A 21,122-nucleotide genomic window follows, 5' to 3' on the forward strand; every position below is an offset into this window, starting at 1 on the left:
TTTGTTTTTTTGTTTTTTCGGTGACAATCTCCAGTAAAAGCTAGTCGGAAGAGGAGTCAGAGCTTTTCCTGTATCTACATAGGAGCAAGCCCAGCCATGATCAAAACCCCAAAACTTCTGTAGATGTCAAGGAGTATGAAATTGTGGTCTTGTAGTGAAATTTTCTAAGGAAAACTTGGATACATCTTTCTAACCAGTTTTGTTTAAAGTTTTATGCCTTTGAAAATCCTACTGATACCTTTTTATAATTGTCTGTATACTTGAGCATGCATTTAAAATACCTGGTTTTAATTTTCTTTAACCCCTTTATTGGACAGTCTAATACCAAGATAAATTATTTTAGAATTTTGCTATTTACAAGTCTTTCCTGTTTGCAAGCTCTCCAGCATTTCATTTTAGTAACAAAACATATTTCACATGATTCATTCCTCAGAGTATAACAAACGCTAATTGTTGTTATTGATTTTAAATTTCACAACCATTACAAGTAACCCAGATGAGTGGCAGATAAAGAGTAATAATCCATGGAGTTCTGGAAGCGTTTCATGTTTGTCTGTAGTACTTTAAGTGATCAATAGTAAGTGCCCCATTGAAACTAACTGCTGTATCAAATAACAGTAAATCAAATGAATGTGCTTACAGATTATTTATTGAAAGCTCTAATTGTTCACTGGGGCCCTGCTTATCTCAGGAAACAATAGACGGCAGTGATCAGGCAAACTGGTTTGCAAATGCCTGGGGTGCCATGAAACAGCAGGGTCTCCCTGTCCCTGGGTGGTATGTGAGCTTTCCAAAATGTGCCCCCATCCCACTGGGATTGTCTGGTCCCAGGGTAAGGTGGTCAGAGGTGAGTTTTCTCAGAGAGCATCCCTTGAGCTCATAGGTTGCACTTTTTTTAAATTACTCTTTCTATATGTCGTCATCTTTGGATGACAAACTTGTGTCTGGTGGGTAAAGTGTGGGAAAAGAACTAAGAAGATTTTCCAAAATTTATGACTAGTCCATGTAATGAAAACCAAAACAGGATCAGACCTTAGAAAGGGAAGTAATGGAAAGCATATTGAATTTACTCTGTGGAAAGCATGCCTAGTTTATATTATAGTTTGGGTCAACTCTGTGCAGCTATGCAGTTGTCAGACTTGTGCAAATACTAAGAAATTAAAAGCAGAGATTTCTAATCGACAACCCTCCACTGCTGATTTTACTAATTTCTTGAAATGGCTGCTCTACCTTGTCACAGTGACTCAGTGAAATAATAGTGCCACAGGTTGGAGGTTTTCTGGATCTTCAAGTAAAATGAGTAGTCTTACAGATAGTTTCATAGCTATCTACAATTTTTAATATCCTTGAGGTGTTGGCAGTAATACTTTGCTGTGTCTTAGAATCCTTTGGGTATTGGCAGAGACACAAAACCAGTCCTTCAGAAAGTTTGGGGCGATTGCATTTAATGAACTGTGACAGCTGGAAAAACATTTGTAAATATTAGCCTAATTTCTCGGAAAATAAGGGTCCAGATCTCTCAGACATGGCAGGAACAGGGGCTTTTTACTCCTAAAGAAAAGGTATGTTTTATGAAATATAAGCATAGTAGATACTCATAATATAGACATTTTAAAATTATTAGAGCACAGTAACCAGAGATTTTCTAAACTTTAACCTCATAGGGGAAAAGAAGCTTCACTTTTTCGAAGTATGTTTTGCCTTAAGTTTCTTGGGACATCATTTACTAGGACTAAATGTTGCTTTTTCAGTTCTTTTGAAACAGAGTACTTTCTTTTTGTCATATTCTATATAAAGTATGGCTGACGTTTTTCCTGTTTGCAAGGTAGGGATATTGCAGTCAGTTGTGAATTGCTTATCTGGGAAAAAAAAAGATTTACTGCTGAAGGCAGGTATTGAATAAGAAAGACCAGGTGACTAGGAAATACTATTAGCATATATGTGTTTTCCTGAAGTACAGTGTGTGCATATTTTTTCACTTCTGAGTGAGAATAATAATGACAGACAAAGTACAGGTAAAATTAGGAGCATTCCTCACTCCAACAGTTTAATAGGAAAATCTACTGCAGGTAGAGAATAGGAAAACAGAATATTGGGAAATGTGCCCTCCAGTCATGGTACTCATCTTGTCTCCAGGCTCTTATGAATGTCTTCTTTTACTGATCTTAAATCTTCTAGGCAGTGTGGAAGTGTGCTCTGAGCCACAGTCAAGAGAACTGCTACCAGTTGGCTCTGGGACACTGTGCTTCTTCCCAGATTTCAGCTTTTGCTGGACCTACAGTGAGAGGGGCAGAGGGATGTTTACCATGTTAACTGCACTGATGGAAAGTTATAAGAAAAAAAAAATCAAAAAACCAGAACAAACTATTTTATAAACTGAATGTGAAGGTGCTGTGAATTGCAAGAAAAGGAAATTTATTAGTGTCTTAGTTTTCATGTTACCTTCCCCACTGTGTTACCATTTTTAGTCTGGCAGGTATGAAATTCAGAAATACTGAAATTCCACTCAGGTGAGCATTACAGCTTGGTAAACTCTATATTTAATTTTCTCTCTCAAAATATAGTGGCAAAGTTCTTCAATATACCATAAACTGGAATTATTTGCACTAGCATCAGAAATGTTGGGGTGAGCTGCTCTTAGTACTGCACTGTCCACAGTCTGGCAGGCTGAGGGGATGGAGGAGGACAGAGTATGTCCCTCTTTTGGTCTCAGATGTTGCAAATGTACATGTGCTGTAGGATGTTAGAAAGGTCAAGTTTTGGTCTGACTGTCCTTCTATTTGCAGATAAGCTCAAGTGATGAAAGCCATATTTTTCCTGTTATTGTGTCATGTCTGAATGGAAATAATGGATTGTTTTAATTATACCCCCACAGAGCAGTGACATGGGTGCAATTAGGCTAGTGTAAGGAATAATCTTAACACTTACTTGGAAAGTGAGCTACATGGATGTAATACATGTACAAGCAAGGGTAGCCCAGGGGTTCACTGTAGTGATGCTGGGGCATGGGAGATATGTACTGGGATATCTGCCTCATTGGAGAAGCTACCTTTGCCTTTCCCAGTCTACACACTGCCCTGTCCTCCTGCAGCAGGCTGCTACTGAACAGCAGCAAGAAACTCATGGCTCCATTTCATGGCCTGAGCCTTGCCAGCTTCAGCAAATGGCCCTGGGTTGTAGGGGCATGGCTGGGAAGCTGGAAATGTGCTCCTCCCCTCCCCACTGCCAGAATGTTGGTAACCTTTGGGAACGGGCCAAAGGGTGGCTGTCTGGGGTCTGCTGGTTCAGCAGGTTTCATCCCAGCTCTGTTGTGGTATGAAACCTTACGTGATAAGGTATCATACTTCTGGGTGGCATAATGCCAAACTAAGGTCTGCACTCAGGGCCCAAGCAAAGAGATACCAAGCTTCATAGTTGTCCACTGCCTTGTAAAAAAGGTGAGTGGTGAGTGATGGGGCTGTCAAAGAAAAATAAGGAATTAGACATCCTTTTCAAAGGAAATCAAAACTTAGAATTAGCAAAGCAATAAAAGCCTTCTAAAGTGAAAGCTGGAAACAATACATTTTTAATAAAATGGGCAGTTACTCTAATTGCTGAACCCCTACTGTTCAATTTCTTTTAGTGTCCTTATTCATTAAATTTAGCATACTTACACTTATTATTTACAGATGTATGTGTTTTAACTTGTTTATAGAAACCATGCCTTGCAGAAAGCTGTGGATGGTATAATACTAATTTGTGTTTATTGCTGCCTATAATATGCAATTTTAAAAACAATTAAAGATAGCGGTGGAGCTCATCATTGGAGCCAACTCCAACTGCCCATGAAAAGTAAAATATTAGTACCGTGTGCTGCCTTAAAAGGTTATAGGCCGTTTGTAGTGAGTTGATAACATACCCATTAATGAAGAATTTACCTGTTCTTAAGGATTTTAAGCTCAGCAGTCTAGTTTCTAGATAATGTTCTAATGTAACCCATTTAAACATATGTGATGGAGTTCATAATTGCCCTTGTAAATGGGTATAGAAAGGAGGGTATATAAATCAATTAGTGATATCCAGCAGTGTGGCTGTAATACAAATTAATTGTAATGATAAGCATTTTAACTGCTACTCTACTAACTTGAAGTAGTTTTGATCACTGAATTGGTTCTTGTTGAGTCACTCTATTAATTTTAGGGTTTGAAAACACTTAAAGATCAAAATGTTCTGAACCAATGGTCCTAAAATTTGAGAAACAAAATGATACGTAAAATATTACACAGCAAGTCAGTTTTATGGCATTTCCAAAGAGAGCACAATAGTTTTATTTTGTCCATGTGATACTGAACAACTGTGTAATAGTATTACATGATTAAAGATATTAAAACACTCATTTTCTTGTTGGATTCAAACCACAGCAAAAAGTCATGATGATTAGTGTCATAAGATATGTTGACTGTATAGAAAATAAAATATTTATTTGGCAGACATAGTAATACCAAAACCTAATACCAGCTTGGATAGGAGGTGAGTTTTGAAGAATAAAATCATTCTTTTAGAATAATACTTTGAATTATTCTGTTTCCAACCCTCAAAATACTATAAAACATTTAATAACTATAAATGAAGACTTTATGACTTAGTAAAATACCTGGATGTGTATAGAGATTATAGCAAATATTTCATTGCCCTTTCAATTTTCATTTCTTACTGATGATACTAGATCTGGGTTTTCTCCCATTCATGTTTACAAGAGCCGTTTTTTGGAATCAGTGGAGTAGCAACACTGTAAAACCTAGCTGAAAAAAAGAATCAGACCCCTTTTGTTTTTAAGTGTTTCTTTCCTTACAGTGGGCCTTTTCTTAAAACACTTGATCCTTTAGGGAAAACACTGAATTTGTTAGACCACATTTGTATCAATAGGGCACAGAAATAGGCTGCTTTTTAATAAATAAAGAATAAAGATGTTAGAGTTCTCATCATCTCCACATTTGTGTCTCTTCTTGGCCTATGCTACTTTATTCTACATAAGGATCTGACCATAGGCATTCACAGGTAAAGCAGCCAGGGTCTAAATCATAAGAAAATTTAATTTGCAAAGGAAAATCTAACTTCATGCAGATGATGGCACAATTATGTTTTGTTTTGTTTTTTTTAAAGAAGATTCTATTTTTCAGTTTTGTGGTAATGCGGAATTTTCACTTGAGACTGATGCAGTTTTGCATTGTAACAGACAGGCAGAAAATCACCGACCTGAAAAAACTACAGAGCTAGCATCTTTCGGATGTTTTTCTTCAGTTTTCCATACGATTTATTTTTTTCATTTAACATGTTTTCTTTTTCATTTTGAAGGTAGGCTCCTAATACAAAGTGATGAGCTGCTGTCCTGTAAACTCTGCCTGCAAAACCCTGCGGCCATCCTGTCTCTACTCTTACTTTCACCCTGGCTCACTCATGGTGTCTGCCTGGCCATTTATTTAGCGAAAGATGCTCCTGTTCTCAGTTACTAGCATGTCATTAAGTCTTGCTGTCTTGAGAGTAACACAGGTATAACCAGATGCAGTTCTTGGCCTTGATATAATTAATCCTGACAAGCTCCCTGCTTTCCACGTTTGCTCAGGTGTAAATTCATCTCTCTGGCTATATGGACACATAAACCCAAATGTAGAACTACTTTGCTGACATAGCTGTTAAAAAAAAAAAAAAAACCCAGCCTGAAAAGCAGTATAATTTTCTTTGAAAAGGTGATGTTAGTTATACATACTACCTCAGGGTTTAGTGGAACTGGTGCTTGAGAACCAGAAATTGCAAACCTGTGGAGCAGCTGCAGCCTCTTCGTTGTTCTTTACTGCTAACTGTAGTATATATGTGTGTAGAGAATGTACTTGCATAAAGTTGTGGCTCTGCTGGGAGAAGCACCAAAAGTGGTTGCAGTGACAGCTCCCCCTATGTACGTGTGGGACACAAGAAGAAGATGCAGCAGTTTCAGACAAAGGTTTTTTAGGGTGTTTTCTTTCAGAAATACCTGTTTGTGTGTTGGTGATTTTCACGTCATACGTACTCAATTTGTAAGACTAACCTGCTAGATTCAGATATAATATCTTAGTGGTATGTGAGTCTTGGACAGTACAGTCGAGAGTAGAGGATTTTATGGCAGTTTGTAGTGCTGCTTATGCCTGTGTGGTACACAGCGTTCACATGCACAGCTGTGACTGTGCTGCCTTCAGGAGAGGATTCAGGATTTCTCTTAGGCCAGTCAGTTCCCTGCCGGGGCATTCCTGTGTAGTTGTATGTGTGATGGTAATCTTATAGAAAGCTGATTTTCAGCTGGCTGCGAAGATCAGAAAATGAAGGAAGGTTTCATCACCTCTCCCGAGTTCCCTGCCAGGAGCAGCAGTGGCTCTTGGAGGCAGAGGGCACCCAGCCCTGTCCTGTGTCACAGTGGGCAGGTGAGTGGGGTGCACATGCAGACTTGAGGGTGCTTCAGAGCCCCTGCAACAGAGGGACCGAGTACAGACCTAACAGACTTCCCTGCTCTGTCATGTATCCCATGTGAAACCTAGGGCAAGGCATGTAAGGCTATATTTTGAGGACGCCGCTTAGTGCTGTAGACACCTAGGTTCACAGTTGCTATTGAAAATCCTAGCTGGGTACTGCTTGCATTTTTCTAGGAATTTATGATGCAAGCAGATAAAGCTCTTTCATTGTCAGGGCTTCTGTTTCCTGTCTGTAAAGTAAGAATAGCTCTTCCCTTATCTCGCTTAGGTGTTACAAAGGTAAAAATATGAATGCTCATGGGTTATTCATGTACTGGAGTGGCAGGGACCATGCTTGTAGCTCAGATAAGCAGAAGAGAGAAGGATCTTTCACACTGCTAAATATGGCAGAACCAGGAGCGGTGCTGGTGTTGCTGTGTGGCCAGGGACAGCAGGGCCTGAGGAGAGTCAGTCAGGGATTCTGTGCAGGAATGTCGCTCTGGAAGATGTGCTGGCAGGTGGAGCTCCTGGAGTGCCTTATTAAATGCCAGCATGAAGTCAGGTGACCGAATTGCCATGTTTAACTAATGGATTGATAAAGAGGCCAAATTGTGTCATGACAGAAAAGTATGTTACAAAAGAATTTCTACTCTTCAGTGGGCAACTGATAGAGATTATTTGGGGGAATAATAAAATCTGTGAAAAAGTTAGCTGCTAAGTAATAGAAATTATATTGTGAGAGTGGAATAGAGAAATAACCAGAAGATAGATGCTGTTGTCTTCTGACTTAGAGCAAAAAAATCTGTTTAGCTCTGCTGTTTCTACTATTGCAAACTATTTCTTGGCTCTAATCACCTGATATGAATACAGGTTTCAAAGGGCTATACTCCCGTTGTATGGCCAAGATCAGTATCCACTGACTCCACTGACTTATGTTACATGACTCTGCTGGTTAACATTACGGATTTGCAATTGAAACTTGGCAATTTTGTTGATGAAAGACATGAAGGAATATGATGCAGCTCTCTCTCTCACCGTTCTAAACTGGGAAAGAGGCAGCAAATGAGTGTAAACTCTTTTTTTCTGTCAGTTGACAAATACAGCTTGGTGTATACACAGCAAAAGCATTTGTTTTTTTAGAATCATACTTTAAATTTAGTCAGTGTTTTAACATTGAAATGCTACAATAGTTAAAATGAAAGCGCTCTAAGGACCTGCATTGCAAGTAATGTCTCCCCTCAAGGCTGTGGAGGCCTTTCAGGGTTCATTCTTTCAAATATCTTTTGACTTGGCAGGATCACGATCATTACCATTATTTGAATTGGAGTATCACTGGAAAGTCCTGCAGCGCCAGTTACTGTACAGCACATTCTGAGGCCCTGCCCAAAATAGTGCACTGTCTAAATGCATGAGATGCAGAAGGGTGGGGGAAGAAAATACTGTCCTGATGGTATGTCTGGCTGCAGTGAAGCAATGGCCAAATTTGTACTTGGAACTTCATTAGGGTGAGGATATCAGAGCAGAGAGTGTGCTTCACTGCTTCTTGTACTCCGAGGTGGAGGGCAGAGTTCAGCAGGACCCCTCTTCTCCCAGATGCTTTGGGACAGAAGCCAGCTGTCCCTATCGCTCTTTAGCTGACAAGAGTTGTAGCAGCAAAAGTACTTCAGCTTTAGAGAACTCCTGCCAACTCGGCTGCGCCTATCGGGACTTGCACCTTGTCTGAGATAGTTTTGGCAGCAGCAGCCCGTGCCCTTTGCATGGCCCTTAAAGTGCCCGGGTCTGAGACTCCTTTTAGGTGACCTTGCGTGCAGTTTTGTCCATTAGTCCTGTCCTTGCAAACCAGGCTTTTGAGCTCTATAACCTTTACTTCTTTCTAGTTCTGTTGTTCTTTTAATCAAATTGTATGAATCCTGAGCAGCACATAGTGGAAACCTGTTAGACATGCTATTAGCTTTTAAAATAACAGAAAAGACTCATTTTTGATTGGGCACCCTCAAAAAGAAACAAAGTAATGGAATTTCATCTTCTGATGTGCCTGTTGAAAGTAGAATGCCCCTTTTCAGACCAAATGCAAGCCAGTAGACTTTAGAGGGTTTCTTTGGCTTTCATACCAAATAGAATATCACCAGAATACCACCCTTTTTTCAAAGGACAGTCTGGTACACATGCATGACTTGATTAAAATTAATGCTGGAAAAATTATAACCAAGAATTAAAATAGAATAAATATATTTAACATTATAGCTTTAAGCCAGATGTGTGCAGCTACGATGACATAAATAAGAAAGAAACCCTCAAATGTAGAAAACAAACTTTCTTAGGTACTTCTGAAAATCCTGGTATTAATATCTCCATCTGAAGTTTTTGTAGGTTTTAATCCAGGTATGTTGTGTTCACTTGTAATAAGAAGCATTCCTTCCTGACCTTCGATGCATACCTAGCTCTATAAGGAAAGATTTTTGACAGTGGTCATTTGTTCTGTGTTAACATTTGCACATGGCTTCTTCCCCTGAGCCTTTTCCTCAGTCCTCCTGTCCTCAGCCCACTCCACCTCCGTGCGTCCCCCCCCCGGGAAAAGCAGCGATCCAGCACAGCAAGTGCCAGTAGTGACGCAGTAGCACAACTTCTTTGCTTTGTGCTTCTTTCTTTGCAAGGGAGAAAATGGGAGTCTTTCCACAAGGGGAGACTTTGTTTTCCTCTTTCTGTTGTCTGTGATCCCCACCTGTTGTATATATGGTAAAAATATCTGGGACTTATAACCCAGCAACAGTACGCAGCTAGAGTCATGTGTGACCGGGTCAAACACACACTCGCTGGAGGGTCATGGCCAGGTTACTAAGTCAAGGCTGGCAAGTCTCCACGATAATGTTTTCTTTCTCTCTCACTCTTTTTTTTTTTTCTTTTTTTTTTCTTCTCCCCTTGTCTCTCTTCCAAACAAGAGTTTAAAAAAACCCCAAACCCTCATAACAATGCAAACTATTTAAGCATGACAAATTCAAAGAAGTTTTCTATTAAAAAAAAAAAATGAAGGGGGGGGGCAAAGTCAATGATATTTTGGATTTAATTTTATAGTATAGTTTTATGTGGCACATGAAAGAGAGAAATTTGTATTGAAACAATTGAGACCCACTTTCCCAGTTCCTGGCTCTTTCCTGGAAGATGATTAAAAGCAGACTTTTTTTTCCAGACGAGACATAAAAATTAAATGATCTACAGTATATAGTTATTTTTTCAAATGTTTGGAGGCTTATAAATAACTTCTACAATCAAATGCACACATACAAGCAGCAGAGAATCTGGTTCTAATTACTTGTACTTTAGTTGAACTTTGGCGTTTCCTTTGACTTTCTGCCTAATGTATGTGAGCTGAGTGCCTTGCACTCCTGCAGTGAATTTACAAAAAGAAAAAAAGAAAGAAAGAAAAGAAAAGGCAGAAAATCCAGACTCTTGTTGGTGCCAACAAAAATGAGGGTTAACAGAATGTTTTGACCAAATGCAACACTTTGCTATTCACCCTAATTAGCTGAAATTGCTGCTTCCCACCAGGGACCCTGAGCTCAGTATTCAAAATTCCCTTGAGGCTATCCAGGAAATGCCATTTGCTTTACAACTTCTTATTCTTTTAAAACTCAACTGTCCAAAGTGTGCATTAACATGCAAGCTTAATAATCTAAGCTTCTAGGAGAACATGAAGCATTTTGCAGTGCCTGCCTGCTTCTAGTTGGTCTCAAAATAAAATACCTTCTCCATCTGTCAACACAGTTTAGCTGGCAGTAAATTAGGTCTCAGAAAGCACGCTGTGCTTTTAAAGATCTTATCTGCTACTTTATCTAACCTTTAGAAAAATTTCAGACATCTTAGGAATTGTGAAGTGACCGATTGTTTGAGAGTCCCTGTGTGTTTAAGCTGCATTCAGGTGTTGGATGACAACACCAAGGCTCTGTTGTCTCAGGTGAGTAGGGATCCTGAAGTGTTACATCCCACAGGACAAGAAAGCAAGGCATGAAAAAAGTTGCATTTTTTTAATTCTCTTTTTTTCCCCCCTTGAATTCTTCCCAAAATTGTAGGACTGCTTTAAAAATGCTTCTTCTGGAAAAGTCAACTGTCCACCCTCCATCCTTTCTTTTTTTCCTTATTGCTTGTGTAGATATGCATTGAAGAAAGCAGCTTCTGCTGTCATGCATCCATTAGCTGTCAACATGTTGCAAAAATAACACTTTTTACCTCCTGAGCATGAGTTGCTACAGATGCCTGCACAGGACTTCTGCACAGGCACTGCATACTTTTTCAAGTAAAGAGCTATAAAAGCTGAATCCAAGGAAGAGTAGTAAGTCAGAAACTGGAGTAAGAGTTCAAGCCTTCTCCAGAAAACTGCACACCTTGCCTGTGTTCAAAAGTGAATGTGCGCAAACTAGATTTTTCTATACAAAAAAGCACCAACAACCCCCACCCCCCCCAAAATTACCAAATAAAAACCCCCAAACTTACCAACCAAAATAAAACAACCTAAAAACCAAACTGCCTAGACAGCTGTTCAGCTAATGCAAGCATTATTTTTAGTAGATTAAGTCCTACTTAATGGCACATGTATATGGGTGTTTTAGGGATGATCTTCTGATTTCCATTGACTCCTTCCTAATCATATACCTTTTCAAATTTTCCTGAAAATATTCTCTAGCAGCACCTTCAACACTTCACTTGCTGACTGTGTGGGGTATTTATGAACTGAGTTGGTTGCATAATCTCTTCTGGGTATCACAATCTCCTGTTATTTCTACAGTGCTTGACAGACCTCTCTGGTGTACAATACTATTTGTAGTTGGAATGCTACTATTGGATGCTGGTACTTGTTTAGGATGAATTGATGAATAAATAGAAGTGTATCAGTATTACTCCTGAAAGGCTGCTTTCCCCAAACTGGAATCACAGAAGGATTGCAGGAGTGCAGTTGTTTTATTGAATGACACAACCTTGTTTTCCCATGGGGAGCCTAAAAGCTGCCTTTTACTGGACTGGGAGAGTTGAATGAGCTAATACAAAACACATTGTCTGCTGGTATTGGAGTTTTAAAGCTAAAATTTTATCATTCCATAGACTCGTTGGAAGCCACCATAATTCATGTATGAGCATGAAATAAGGCAAGGAATGTTTGGGGCTTCTCAAGGGCATTTGATGAATCTAACTTTAATTTAGAAGTACTAATAGATTATTGATTCAAGCAGGGTGGCTGTGCAGAGGTCAATAACAGAGAACTCTATCTCTCTTATATACCAAAAATTACTGTTGAAAAGAAATTATAATTCTCACATGAGTTTTCATTAAGAAAAAGCTTCATTAAAGTTTTCTTGGTGTGGTAGGAGCATGTAGATGTTTGACAAGTTCAGTTTATTTAATACTGAAAAAGATGAGAGTAGTTCTGGACATTGTCTTAATGTCACAATTTATGGAGCCATGTTACTTTACTTATTTTAGTTTCCTGTTTTTTCACAGCCTCCTTATTGTTAGATGTATAAATAAAGGTATTTCTTCGGTTAGATCAGAGCCTTTAATACTTTACTCTGGCATTTATTTTCTTCTCAAGATGCGTCTGTCCTTGAAGTTGATACTAGCTTAACCCAAGGAAAAATGGCAGAAAGGGGCCCTTCTCTCACGAGTAATCAGAGCTTGCCTCCTGTGCTGAGATGTCCTCTATGAATTCAGCAACACATGGGTTGAAAATGAATCATGAGCTTAGTAGAAATGTATCATCATTGTAATCTGAAAAATATCATGTACAGTAAATCTTGTCTAAGATTTTTCCATTGAGTAATATTCTTTAGAGCCTGCTGTTCGTACTCTGGAGATTTAGCTCTGCTGATAGTGCCTAATATTTCTGGATAGATCTGAGTTCATGGATCCTGTCATTCCTGTATATCTGTTGAAAAGTTAGAGGGATTTATCTGAGAAGCAGCAGACGGCTAGGTGAAACATGAAAATGTATTGCACATCCACAATAAACGTGAGGAATGATGACAGCATATCACAGAAAACTAATGCAGATGTTTTGGAAAGATGTAGTTCACATGTCTTATCTTGCATCGTAGAGCTTTCACGTCCTTTCCCTGAAAGGGGCTACTGGCTTTTCAGCAGTCTCAAAACAAATGACCATCAAGAAATATTAAGGCAATAAAGGGATGTGGGGGGTCATAATATATAGGTAGCTTTTTCTCAGAGAGGTTTCCTGATGTTACGGGTCCTAAGGTAGTTAAGGAGGTGTTGCTGGGTTGTACTAGTTTTGCAGATTAAAAAAAAAAAAGGACAACTTGTTTAGGTAATTTTCATTTCAGGTCTCACACTCTTTACATATATCCTATATGTGCTGCTATCCTGCTGGGTCAGAATTGCATATTGGAGGATAAAACACTCTCCCAAGATTAGGTACCCATCACAGTTTCCCTTTAAAGGCTGATGTCCAACCTGCACATGTGGTTGCTGTACAATTCAATAGGCTAAAACCGGAACATGAGCCAAAAGTTGTCCTTTTTGGGAGCCTGGTAAGATTCATGCCCTACATCTAAATTACTGGGTACTTTAAAATATAGTTTTAAGGCTGTAGGATGTAGTCTTGCCATTATTTGCCTTGCTTAGCTCCCTTTAAATTTTACTAGGAAAGACAAATTAATGTTTATTATGGAAAGAAGGGTATGGGCCAGTTTGATACTTACAATATGGTTATATATAGTAATTTATTCAAAATAATTATGAATCATTCAATTTTTTTTTCTTTTGTAGCAGTTGAAACTCAGAGTACCAGTTCTGAGGAACTTGTTCCGAGCCCTCCTTCACCACTTCCACCCCCTCGTGTTTACAAGCCCTGTTTTGTTTGTCAAGACAAGTCATCTGGATATCACTATGGTGTCAGTGCTTGTGAGGGATGTAAGGTGAGTGCCATCAACTCCCTTTCCTTTTATAGGTCTGCATTTCATCTTAGGAGAGGGATAAAACAATGCAGTTTGGTGTGACTTGATTGTCTTCAAAGACGGCTGTAACTTTCTTGCGTGATTTTATTCTGATTCATGACTAAAGACAAGTAAATTACCATCATTCTTGGAATTAATTCCCATTGTAATTTCTGCCAAATATGTCTTTCAGGGACCTCCTGAAGTACTGACTTGCATGAAAATGGGGTCATAGATGTAGACATAATCAAATAATAAACAGAAAACTTTTTAAGATTCGTCATTGTACATCTGTAGGTCAGATATTCCCTGAGATCTCACATAGCCCTTGGCTGCTCTTGGCCTTTTTCTGTGTACTTCTACCTCTCTGTACCCGGGGGGTAGAGTTTGGGAACAGGATCTGATCATCTGGAAATTTTTGGTGTTGTCTCTAGCTATGTAACTAATCTCAAATCAATTTGGGAATTTGAGGATTAGCAGGTTTGTATTTGCAAGATTTAATCTGTCAGACTTCATTGCTGGCACATCTGCCAGCTGCCTTCCAGTGCTGTGATTGTCAGAGCATGAATTGATGACTGTCCATAGGATGCAGCGATGAAACACACCACTCAAAAGTAGAGAAAATCTGAAGACACCTGGCAGAGAAGCAATGTCATTTACACCATGTTTGTGTGGCAATAATTGGAGGTGTGCACACAGTGTGCACTTCCATCCATGCAAAGAAGAAGGTAGAGTGAAAAATGGTAAAGAATGATATCATAGGGCAGATGCTCTCATAGATAAATTTGTTAGCATACCCTAGTGCAATGATCTTTCTTAACAGTTAAAGACCTATGATTTTCATCCTTTAGCTTAAAATAGATGTGTAGTGTTTAGTACAGTACTAATGCATGCTGAAAATGTGACAGGTGCTATAGCCATATAAATAAAGTTCTTAGAATAAATTAACAAAAGACATTTTGCAGGTTTATTTTTGTGATTTAGTTAGCCATTTTTACTTTATCCTTTGAAAATTCAACTTCTTCCATGCTAGTGGCATTTTGTACTTATACAAAATATCACAGTCCTGGGTTTATGTCATTAGACAAAAAACTAAAGGACTGAAATCTGGTTTCCCCCCTTTTTTATAGCTGTAGTGACTGAATTAGTGGAAGTAACTTCTTAATCTCACCTCAGTTTTAGAACCTCTTTCTGGTATTATTGAGGGTTTTTTTAGATGTCCTGTCTGTATTTTTTTCTTTTAGATACCAAAAAACTATCACAACTTAACTGGTTTTTAAGAAGAACTTAGCTGATTTCTTAATCTCATCATACTCAGATGCTAACATGCAAATGCTGGTAGTGTAACTTGCTCACCCATGTTACCTCTAATCACAGACATAATTGCAGACCGCGGCACGAAGGTCATGTGTCCCTAAGAGTTAATTCTTTCTGAAAAATATGCAAATATACACTGTAGGACTTTCACTGGCCTGCATTGCAAAGCTTTTTCATAAATAATTAAAGCATGATCTCACTTGTCAGAATACATGAGGAAATCCATCTTGTAATGTGTTAGCCATTACTCAACAAGAACAAAAATATTGTCTTCACTTACTTGCTAATTTGCAAGATGGGGTAATTCAGCACTTAACGATAGCTGATGTTAAAAGAAGAGAAAAAAAAAAGATTGGTTTCACTCAAAGTCTATGAGAAATAACAAGATTCCAAAGTAGTAAGTTGGCTGCTTGAGACTGGTAATATTTGGGTTTGTTGACGCTAGCTCTGCAACAGGTTGGACTAAGGTTTTATGGAATCTCTTCCATGGATTGAATCAATATCCTTAGTGAATGGTAGAAAATAGCAAGAACATGATGTGGCTGCTGAATCAACCACTGGTCCCTTTGGTGGACAGTCAGGTGCTTCATTTGCTGTTGAAAGTTATCTGAGCTTTCAGGTCAACAGAAGTGGTGAGCTGGATGTCAGCAGAGAGCAGAGAGCGGACTGCAACAGCAGAGGACACCTCAGCAACCTGTGTTGCCAGTTTCCACTCTTTTTCTGAAGAATGTTACCCTTTCCATGTCGCTCTATTGGGAATGGCGAGAAGAATGACACAGACTCTCTTGTGTGTTGAACAGGAGAGCAAAGTTTATTATTCTTGATCTTCTTTTATAGACATGTTTGAGAAAGTCCGAGAGGTAAAACTCTCATTGGTCATTAAAGCAACACATCTACCATCATTGGTTAAGTGTAACGTCACTTCTTGACTGTTTTCCTAAACACCACCTGCAAAGATTGTTGTCCTTTACGAAGGACTGTTGGATTCTTTCTCATGCTTTCTCAAGCCAGAATGAGAAGCCTGTGACTTAGTTTCACAGCTCTGTTCCCTTCTTTTTGCATTTAGCATCCACATTTCCTCTTGAGCCCTTTTTGACTGTTTGGTTTATTTTTCTTTTCCTTCATCTTTACACTTGCTTTCATACTGTCATCAGCTGTTGGTCCTGTACCTCAAGAAAACTACCACCTTGAACTTCTGATTTGTATACTTACAGGCTTCTTCCTGTTCTTAAGCCCACTTTCACCCTCTGTTCTCAATACCAGTTCTTCATGCACCTCTTTTCTTTCCAGCCTTTTTCATACAAAAATTTGCCTGTTGCTTTGCAAGTTCAATAGGCACTGAGAACTGAGCACTGCTGCTTGAGGAAGCCTTCTCTCTCATGGATCTCTGCCTTTCAGTTGATTAACCAAAGTTTGTTAGAGAGCCTGTGTTTCACTGAAGACTTCTGCTTGGTATGGAGCTTCAGTTTCATGCTGATTCTTTGGTCAATCAAGGGAGTATTATATTATTATTATAAGGAAGTTACAGCCTTTTGTGTAGTTAGGAAACTCAAATTCATTACCCCTTTACCTTGAAGACACATTTTCATACAATTTCCAAGAGCTCTGTTTTCTTCAAGATTTGTCACTGAAGCTGACCAGCATATTCAGAAGCTGTTGGGATGGGGAGAGGCAATCTCATTCCATAAGAAACTAGACTAAAATATCAGCCAATCCCTTTCTTTCTCTTTTCATCTGACTGTTGCAATTTTCTCCTTTTTCACTTCTATTTTCCCTTCTTCTTTCTTCATCAAATTTGCAGTCTCCATTCTGTGATGTTAAATCTTAAATTCACTAATTTTTTCTCCTGCATTTGCACCTTCCTATGTTCTGAAGTCCTTTTCTCAAGTCTTTTTTTTTTTTCCCTTCTGTCTCATTTACCTTTCACTTTGAACTCCTGGCGGTCTTGTTTCCCAAGGGAAACACAAATGGAAAACTCTGCTCACATCATATTTATCTAATTAGGACCCTAATCTTTCGTTTCTCTGTCCTGGCTTTCCATTTGTTTTCCTCTAGTTTTCTCTCTGTTTCCTTCTCTTTGCCTTTCTCTTTTGAGCTCCAGTGAAGCTGCTGCCACAGTGATCATTGTTAGTCATCATCTAATGCAAGGGACAATTTTCTGTCCTACGGGTTTTGGGTTGATGGCTGCCTTTGATTCATCAGGCTTTCTTTTTCCTGGCTTTCAGGACTCTTTCCTTGCTAATTTTTCAATATCTCCTTAAATGTCTCTTTATCCAGTTCCTAGTGCCATTCCCCAAGGTTCAGTTCTTTGGTTTTCTATTTTAAAAAGCATTGTTTACTGACCTCTTTTTATGGTAGACCAATGGGGGATGTCATGGCAATATTCTGCTTATAACAGGTGTATTTTTAATTGAGACCCTTCCAGCCAGGAGCCCTTGGAGAGCTGTGGATGGTGGCTATAACCTTGTGATGTTCAATTTGGGAAACACTGAGCTGTAAATTTTATCTTCCCTCAGCTGCCACCAACTCATGGATGATTTCCAAAGTACCCCTATTTCTGACTTCTCCCCTCCCATCTTTCCCTGGCGTGTCGTCTTGCTCACCTCACTGCTACCTTGGACACAGAGTTCATGAAGACAGAGCTTTCCATCCTCTCTTTGTGTCATCACCAACAATATTGTCAGTTCTTTCAGACATCCTGTCATGATGACATAATTTCTGGTCTGCAGAAATCTGAATCTGGTCTGTTTCTGATTCTATTTTACCCTACAGATTTTTATTTTTTTTTTACAGATTTTACCCTGTCTGTTGTCATTTCTCCTCCAGAATCTGAGAATCTGGCTTCAGCTGTCTTCACTCTCAAACCATTGCTGTGGTCTTCTCACATAGGATTGGGGCCTTCTCCTGTCTTCGCTTCCTCATTTCCCACTCACTGTCATCCTTGGTTCTTACTTTTTCAGGTACCTGGGAACAACCTCCTAATCTCCTTTGCCAAATACTTTAGTGACCTTGCTGTCTTATTCATTACTGGAGTCTTCAGTACTGTGCGGTACTAGAAAGACTCTTCTGTGGCTTGTGTTGATATGTTAGTAATTTAAGGTTTTTAGAGGATGAAGTATTTCATAATAGGCGCTTGTGAACCACAATGAGAATTTCAAACTGGTTAAAAGAAAAAAAAAACCCAAATGAGCTTCTGTGTTTATTTCTGGGTGTTACACAAAACATGAAAGTGTGTGTGCCTCATAGCTGATCATTTGCTTTCTGTATGTGTTAGTTTCAAAATCAAACTGATCTTCATAATGTACTTGTATTTTGTAAGAAAAATTCCATAGACAGTCCATCTTTTTATGTGTAAAACAGTACATTGACAATATTCAGCTTATTTACAACTTTCCCATTTTGTAAACTGCATGGCATTTCAGAGGTAGGTTTTGGAACCTACTTGTGTTGTTTCATGACCTCAGTTAGAGACTTCGGAGATCTTTCTCTTTTCCTCCCCCAGTCTCTGGGTGTTGCTGGATAGCACGCAAACAAATTCCATGGAAAATGAGCAATCTGGATTTATCCAGCTGGTGCAAGTGATTATAGGGATGACTGTCACCAAACGCTCAGCTCTTTGGTCCTGACTTGAGTCGTTGTTGTAGCCGGGTTTGCAGGAAGAGGGACTGAGAGTAGTGGTCTGGATTCCCCACACAATGCCATCATTGTGTGGGTGAGGAGGAGAAGCTGGTGTTCTGGCAGCTTCAGCTGTCTCTGAAAGCCTTGTCTCTTGTTCTGGGCATTTAAAAGATGGCATTCCTCTGCTGACAGTCCTGCCCAGATTACTGGCTTGAATTCGGTGGGCAGCAAAGATGCCTAGAGCAGTTTCATGGGAGAAGACAGCGCAGCATATAAGAGGCTAGGTTTACGGTCCAGCAGTTTTGTCTGAATGATGAAGATGCCTCTCTGCCTGTTATTGATGCTAACAGACAAAAATGTAGTTATTAACTGCTTCAATACTGAGTGATCCCAAGTTGGCTTTTATCATAAAATAAGGATAGCTTTCCTTCCATCAAGAGTTTTCATATAGAATCACATCTAATATGGGATAAATTAAAAGGGTAACCACATTTAATATATTTTCAAGGGTCTTCAACTATGAAAATATGTCTATTTGTTTGACATATTCCTGACTCAAATATATGTTTTTATTATTGCAAAGACTTGAAGCAATATGAAAAAATAGGCATTGATATAAACCTTGACATTTAGGTCTGTAATTTTGTAGGACTAACTCCCCAAGATAGCATCCACACAGAGAAAAAAAATAGAGAAAACAAAACAGTTTTTGCTTCATTCAAATTTGTTGTTAAGCTGAAGATGTTAAGCTTAGGAGAAAAGCTGTCATTTTGTTACAGTTTTAACTTAATCGCTTACAGATGCAGCGCAAGGCAGTGCCACCACTCAATTTGAGGCCCAAAATTACTGCCTAACTTTGAAGGCTGGGCTGTCTGTAGTCTGTTACAAGCGAGAGAAGCTCCTGTGGTTGCTGATTTGAAAACATCTAAACCAGACCTGCTCTGGATCACCCTCTAGAACAGCCTGTCTCTATGAGCCGTTGGGTTAGGTGCCCAAACACAACTGTGTTAATGTTCTCTCATACGATGTCCCCTATGATTATGTCCCTCTGGATGCTGAGGGGCTGGGGGTTTCCCTGTTGCTGGCCATGAGTCCCTGATCAGCACTGGTTCAACAACTAGTTTACAAAATGCTACACAGAGAGAGAGAGAGAGAGCGAGAGAGAGGAACTGGCTTTCATTTTATTTGTTTGTTTGAAATTTGATGGCAAGAATGTTATTTCCACCCTAAATGATATCATGATTCTGTGATATTATGCTTTGGTCTGCGAGAAATGTTGCTGAGAGACCTAAAATATTTTATGGATTGTTATAAGAAAGTTCCCTTTATGGAACAGTGTCCTTTGGGACAGATGCCTTTTCCTTTTAATAATGCCTCTTACATCATGTGAGAACAGATTTGCATTTTCTTAGGCAGTTTTGGGATTGTGAAGGGATCTTAAGCAGCAGTTCTTTTTGATAACACCACTCATGCACATGTTAGCTTCTAGCTATAATATAATTATGTTTAAGCCTATATTTATGCCCCTTTACAGGGAATTAAGGATCCAGACATAGAATTTTCTCAGCTATTTAGCAGTAAAAAATAAAAACACACTTCATAAAGCTAGCTAACTAACATTCCATGTATTTGTTTGGTTTTGTTTTCTCAGCACATTTTAATCACCTATAACTGGAACAGAAAGTAAGAAATGTAAACGTTAAAATATGTGTATGGTATGATTTGTATCAGGGAAAGAAGTAACATTGTTTGCATCAATGCAGTGGGAAAAGCTTCTGTTGTTTCAAAGAAAAATATAGATCAGCTTGAATGATCAAGCAGTATTCGTCTCCATTTAGGCTGTATTAGTGACAGTGCCAGCAGTAGAGATGCATGCTGTCATCCATGCACAGCTATGAAAAATTCCTCAAATCACAGAAAATTGCTCCTAGTTTCAGTTAAATCAACAACACTTTTTAGAAGGTGAAAAATGTATTTCGAAATACTTTTCTGCATACTATTAATATAATCGGATCTTAAACTGGAAGCACTTCACAGCATAGCAACATTCCAAGCCATTCATTTGCAGAAAGCAGTGCCATATGCAGAAACTCACTAAATGAGTTGCAACTGCTTTAAATGTAGTTCTGAAAACCTGGAAATTTTATTCATTTTGTGCTGTCAGAGGAGACCTGATTGTTTTAATGCCATCCTTAAAATTGTAGCTTTTCAAATAACAAACCCAGGAAGGCCAGGTGCCCCATGAAAAAGGTGGTATCTATTTCAATAAGTCCTTAATTATTTTTTGTTTGTTTGTTTGTTTGTAAGATAAAACTTTTGACAGATCCTGAATTTGTTTAAAAATTTTCAGATGAGGAAGCGTATATTAGTTGAAAGCACTCTGAGAGCAAGCAAACATGATGAAATAGGTGGGATTTGGAACAAAAATTTTGTCTTACCAGGTTTATTAAAATCTCTCTGGGTTGTGTGAGCGCCAGGAATGAAGAAATAAAATTACTTGCTCACCATGACAGATAGCAAAAATATAAATTGTATTGTGTACCAAATATACTTTCCAGTGCTTTGGACTTAGGTTGTGGGTTATAGATCAGCTTCTCCCCTGCACTGCCCTTCTGAAGCAGAGATGGACAAAGAGCAGCAGTGTCTCCATGAGGGTACAGCACCTCCATCCACAGCTAATCTTCTGCTTACCCTGCCTGTTGCCTTGTCATAGACCAGGGGCTCGTCTTAAGATGTGAGAATAGTTGTTTTTACTAATTACTGTAATTTTTTCTGGCATCCATGCTGGTGC

At 38.9% G+C, this 21,122-nt stretch overlaps 1 protein-coding gene across 1 annotated transcript in view; it reads left to right on the plus strand.

The window, feature by feature from the left end:
- The window catches only part of RARB (retinoic acid receptor beta), a 92,395-nt gene that overhangs the window by 11,871 nt on the left and 59,402 nt on the right, over positions 1-21,122 (plus strand). The window contains exon 2 of the mRNA XM_058832580.1: positions 13,230-13,378. Coding sequence (XP_058688563.1) covers positions 13,230-13,378 — 149 coding nt within the window. The remainder of the gene's footprint in view (positions 1-13,229; positions 13,379-21,122) is intronic.

Source organism: Poecile atricapillus, chromosome 2 (assembly GCF_030490865.1).
Source record: "Poecile atricapillus isolate bPoeAtr1 chromosome 2, bPoeAtr1.hap1, whole genome shotgun sequence".
NCBI lineage: Eukaryota > Metazoa > Chordata > Aves > Passeriformes > Paridae > Poecile > Poecile atricapillus.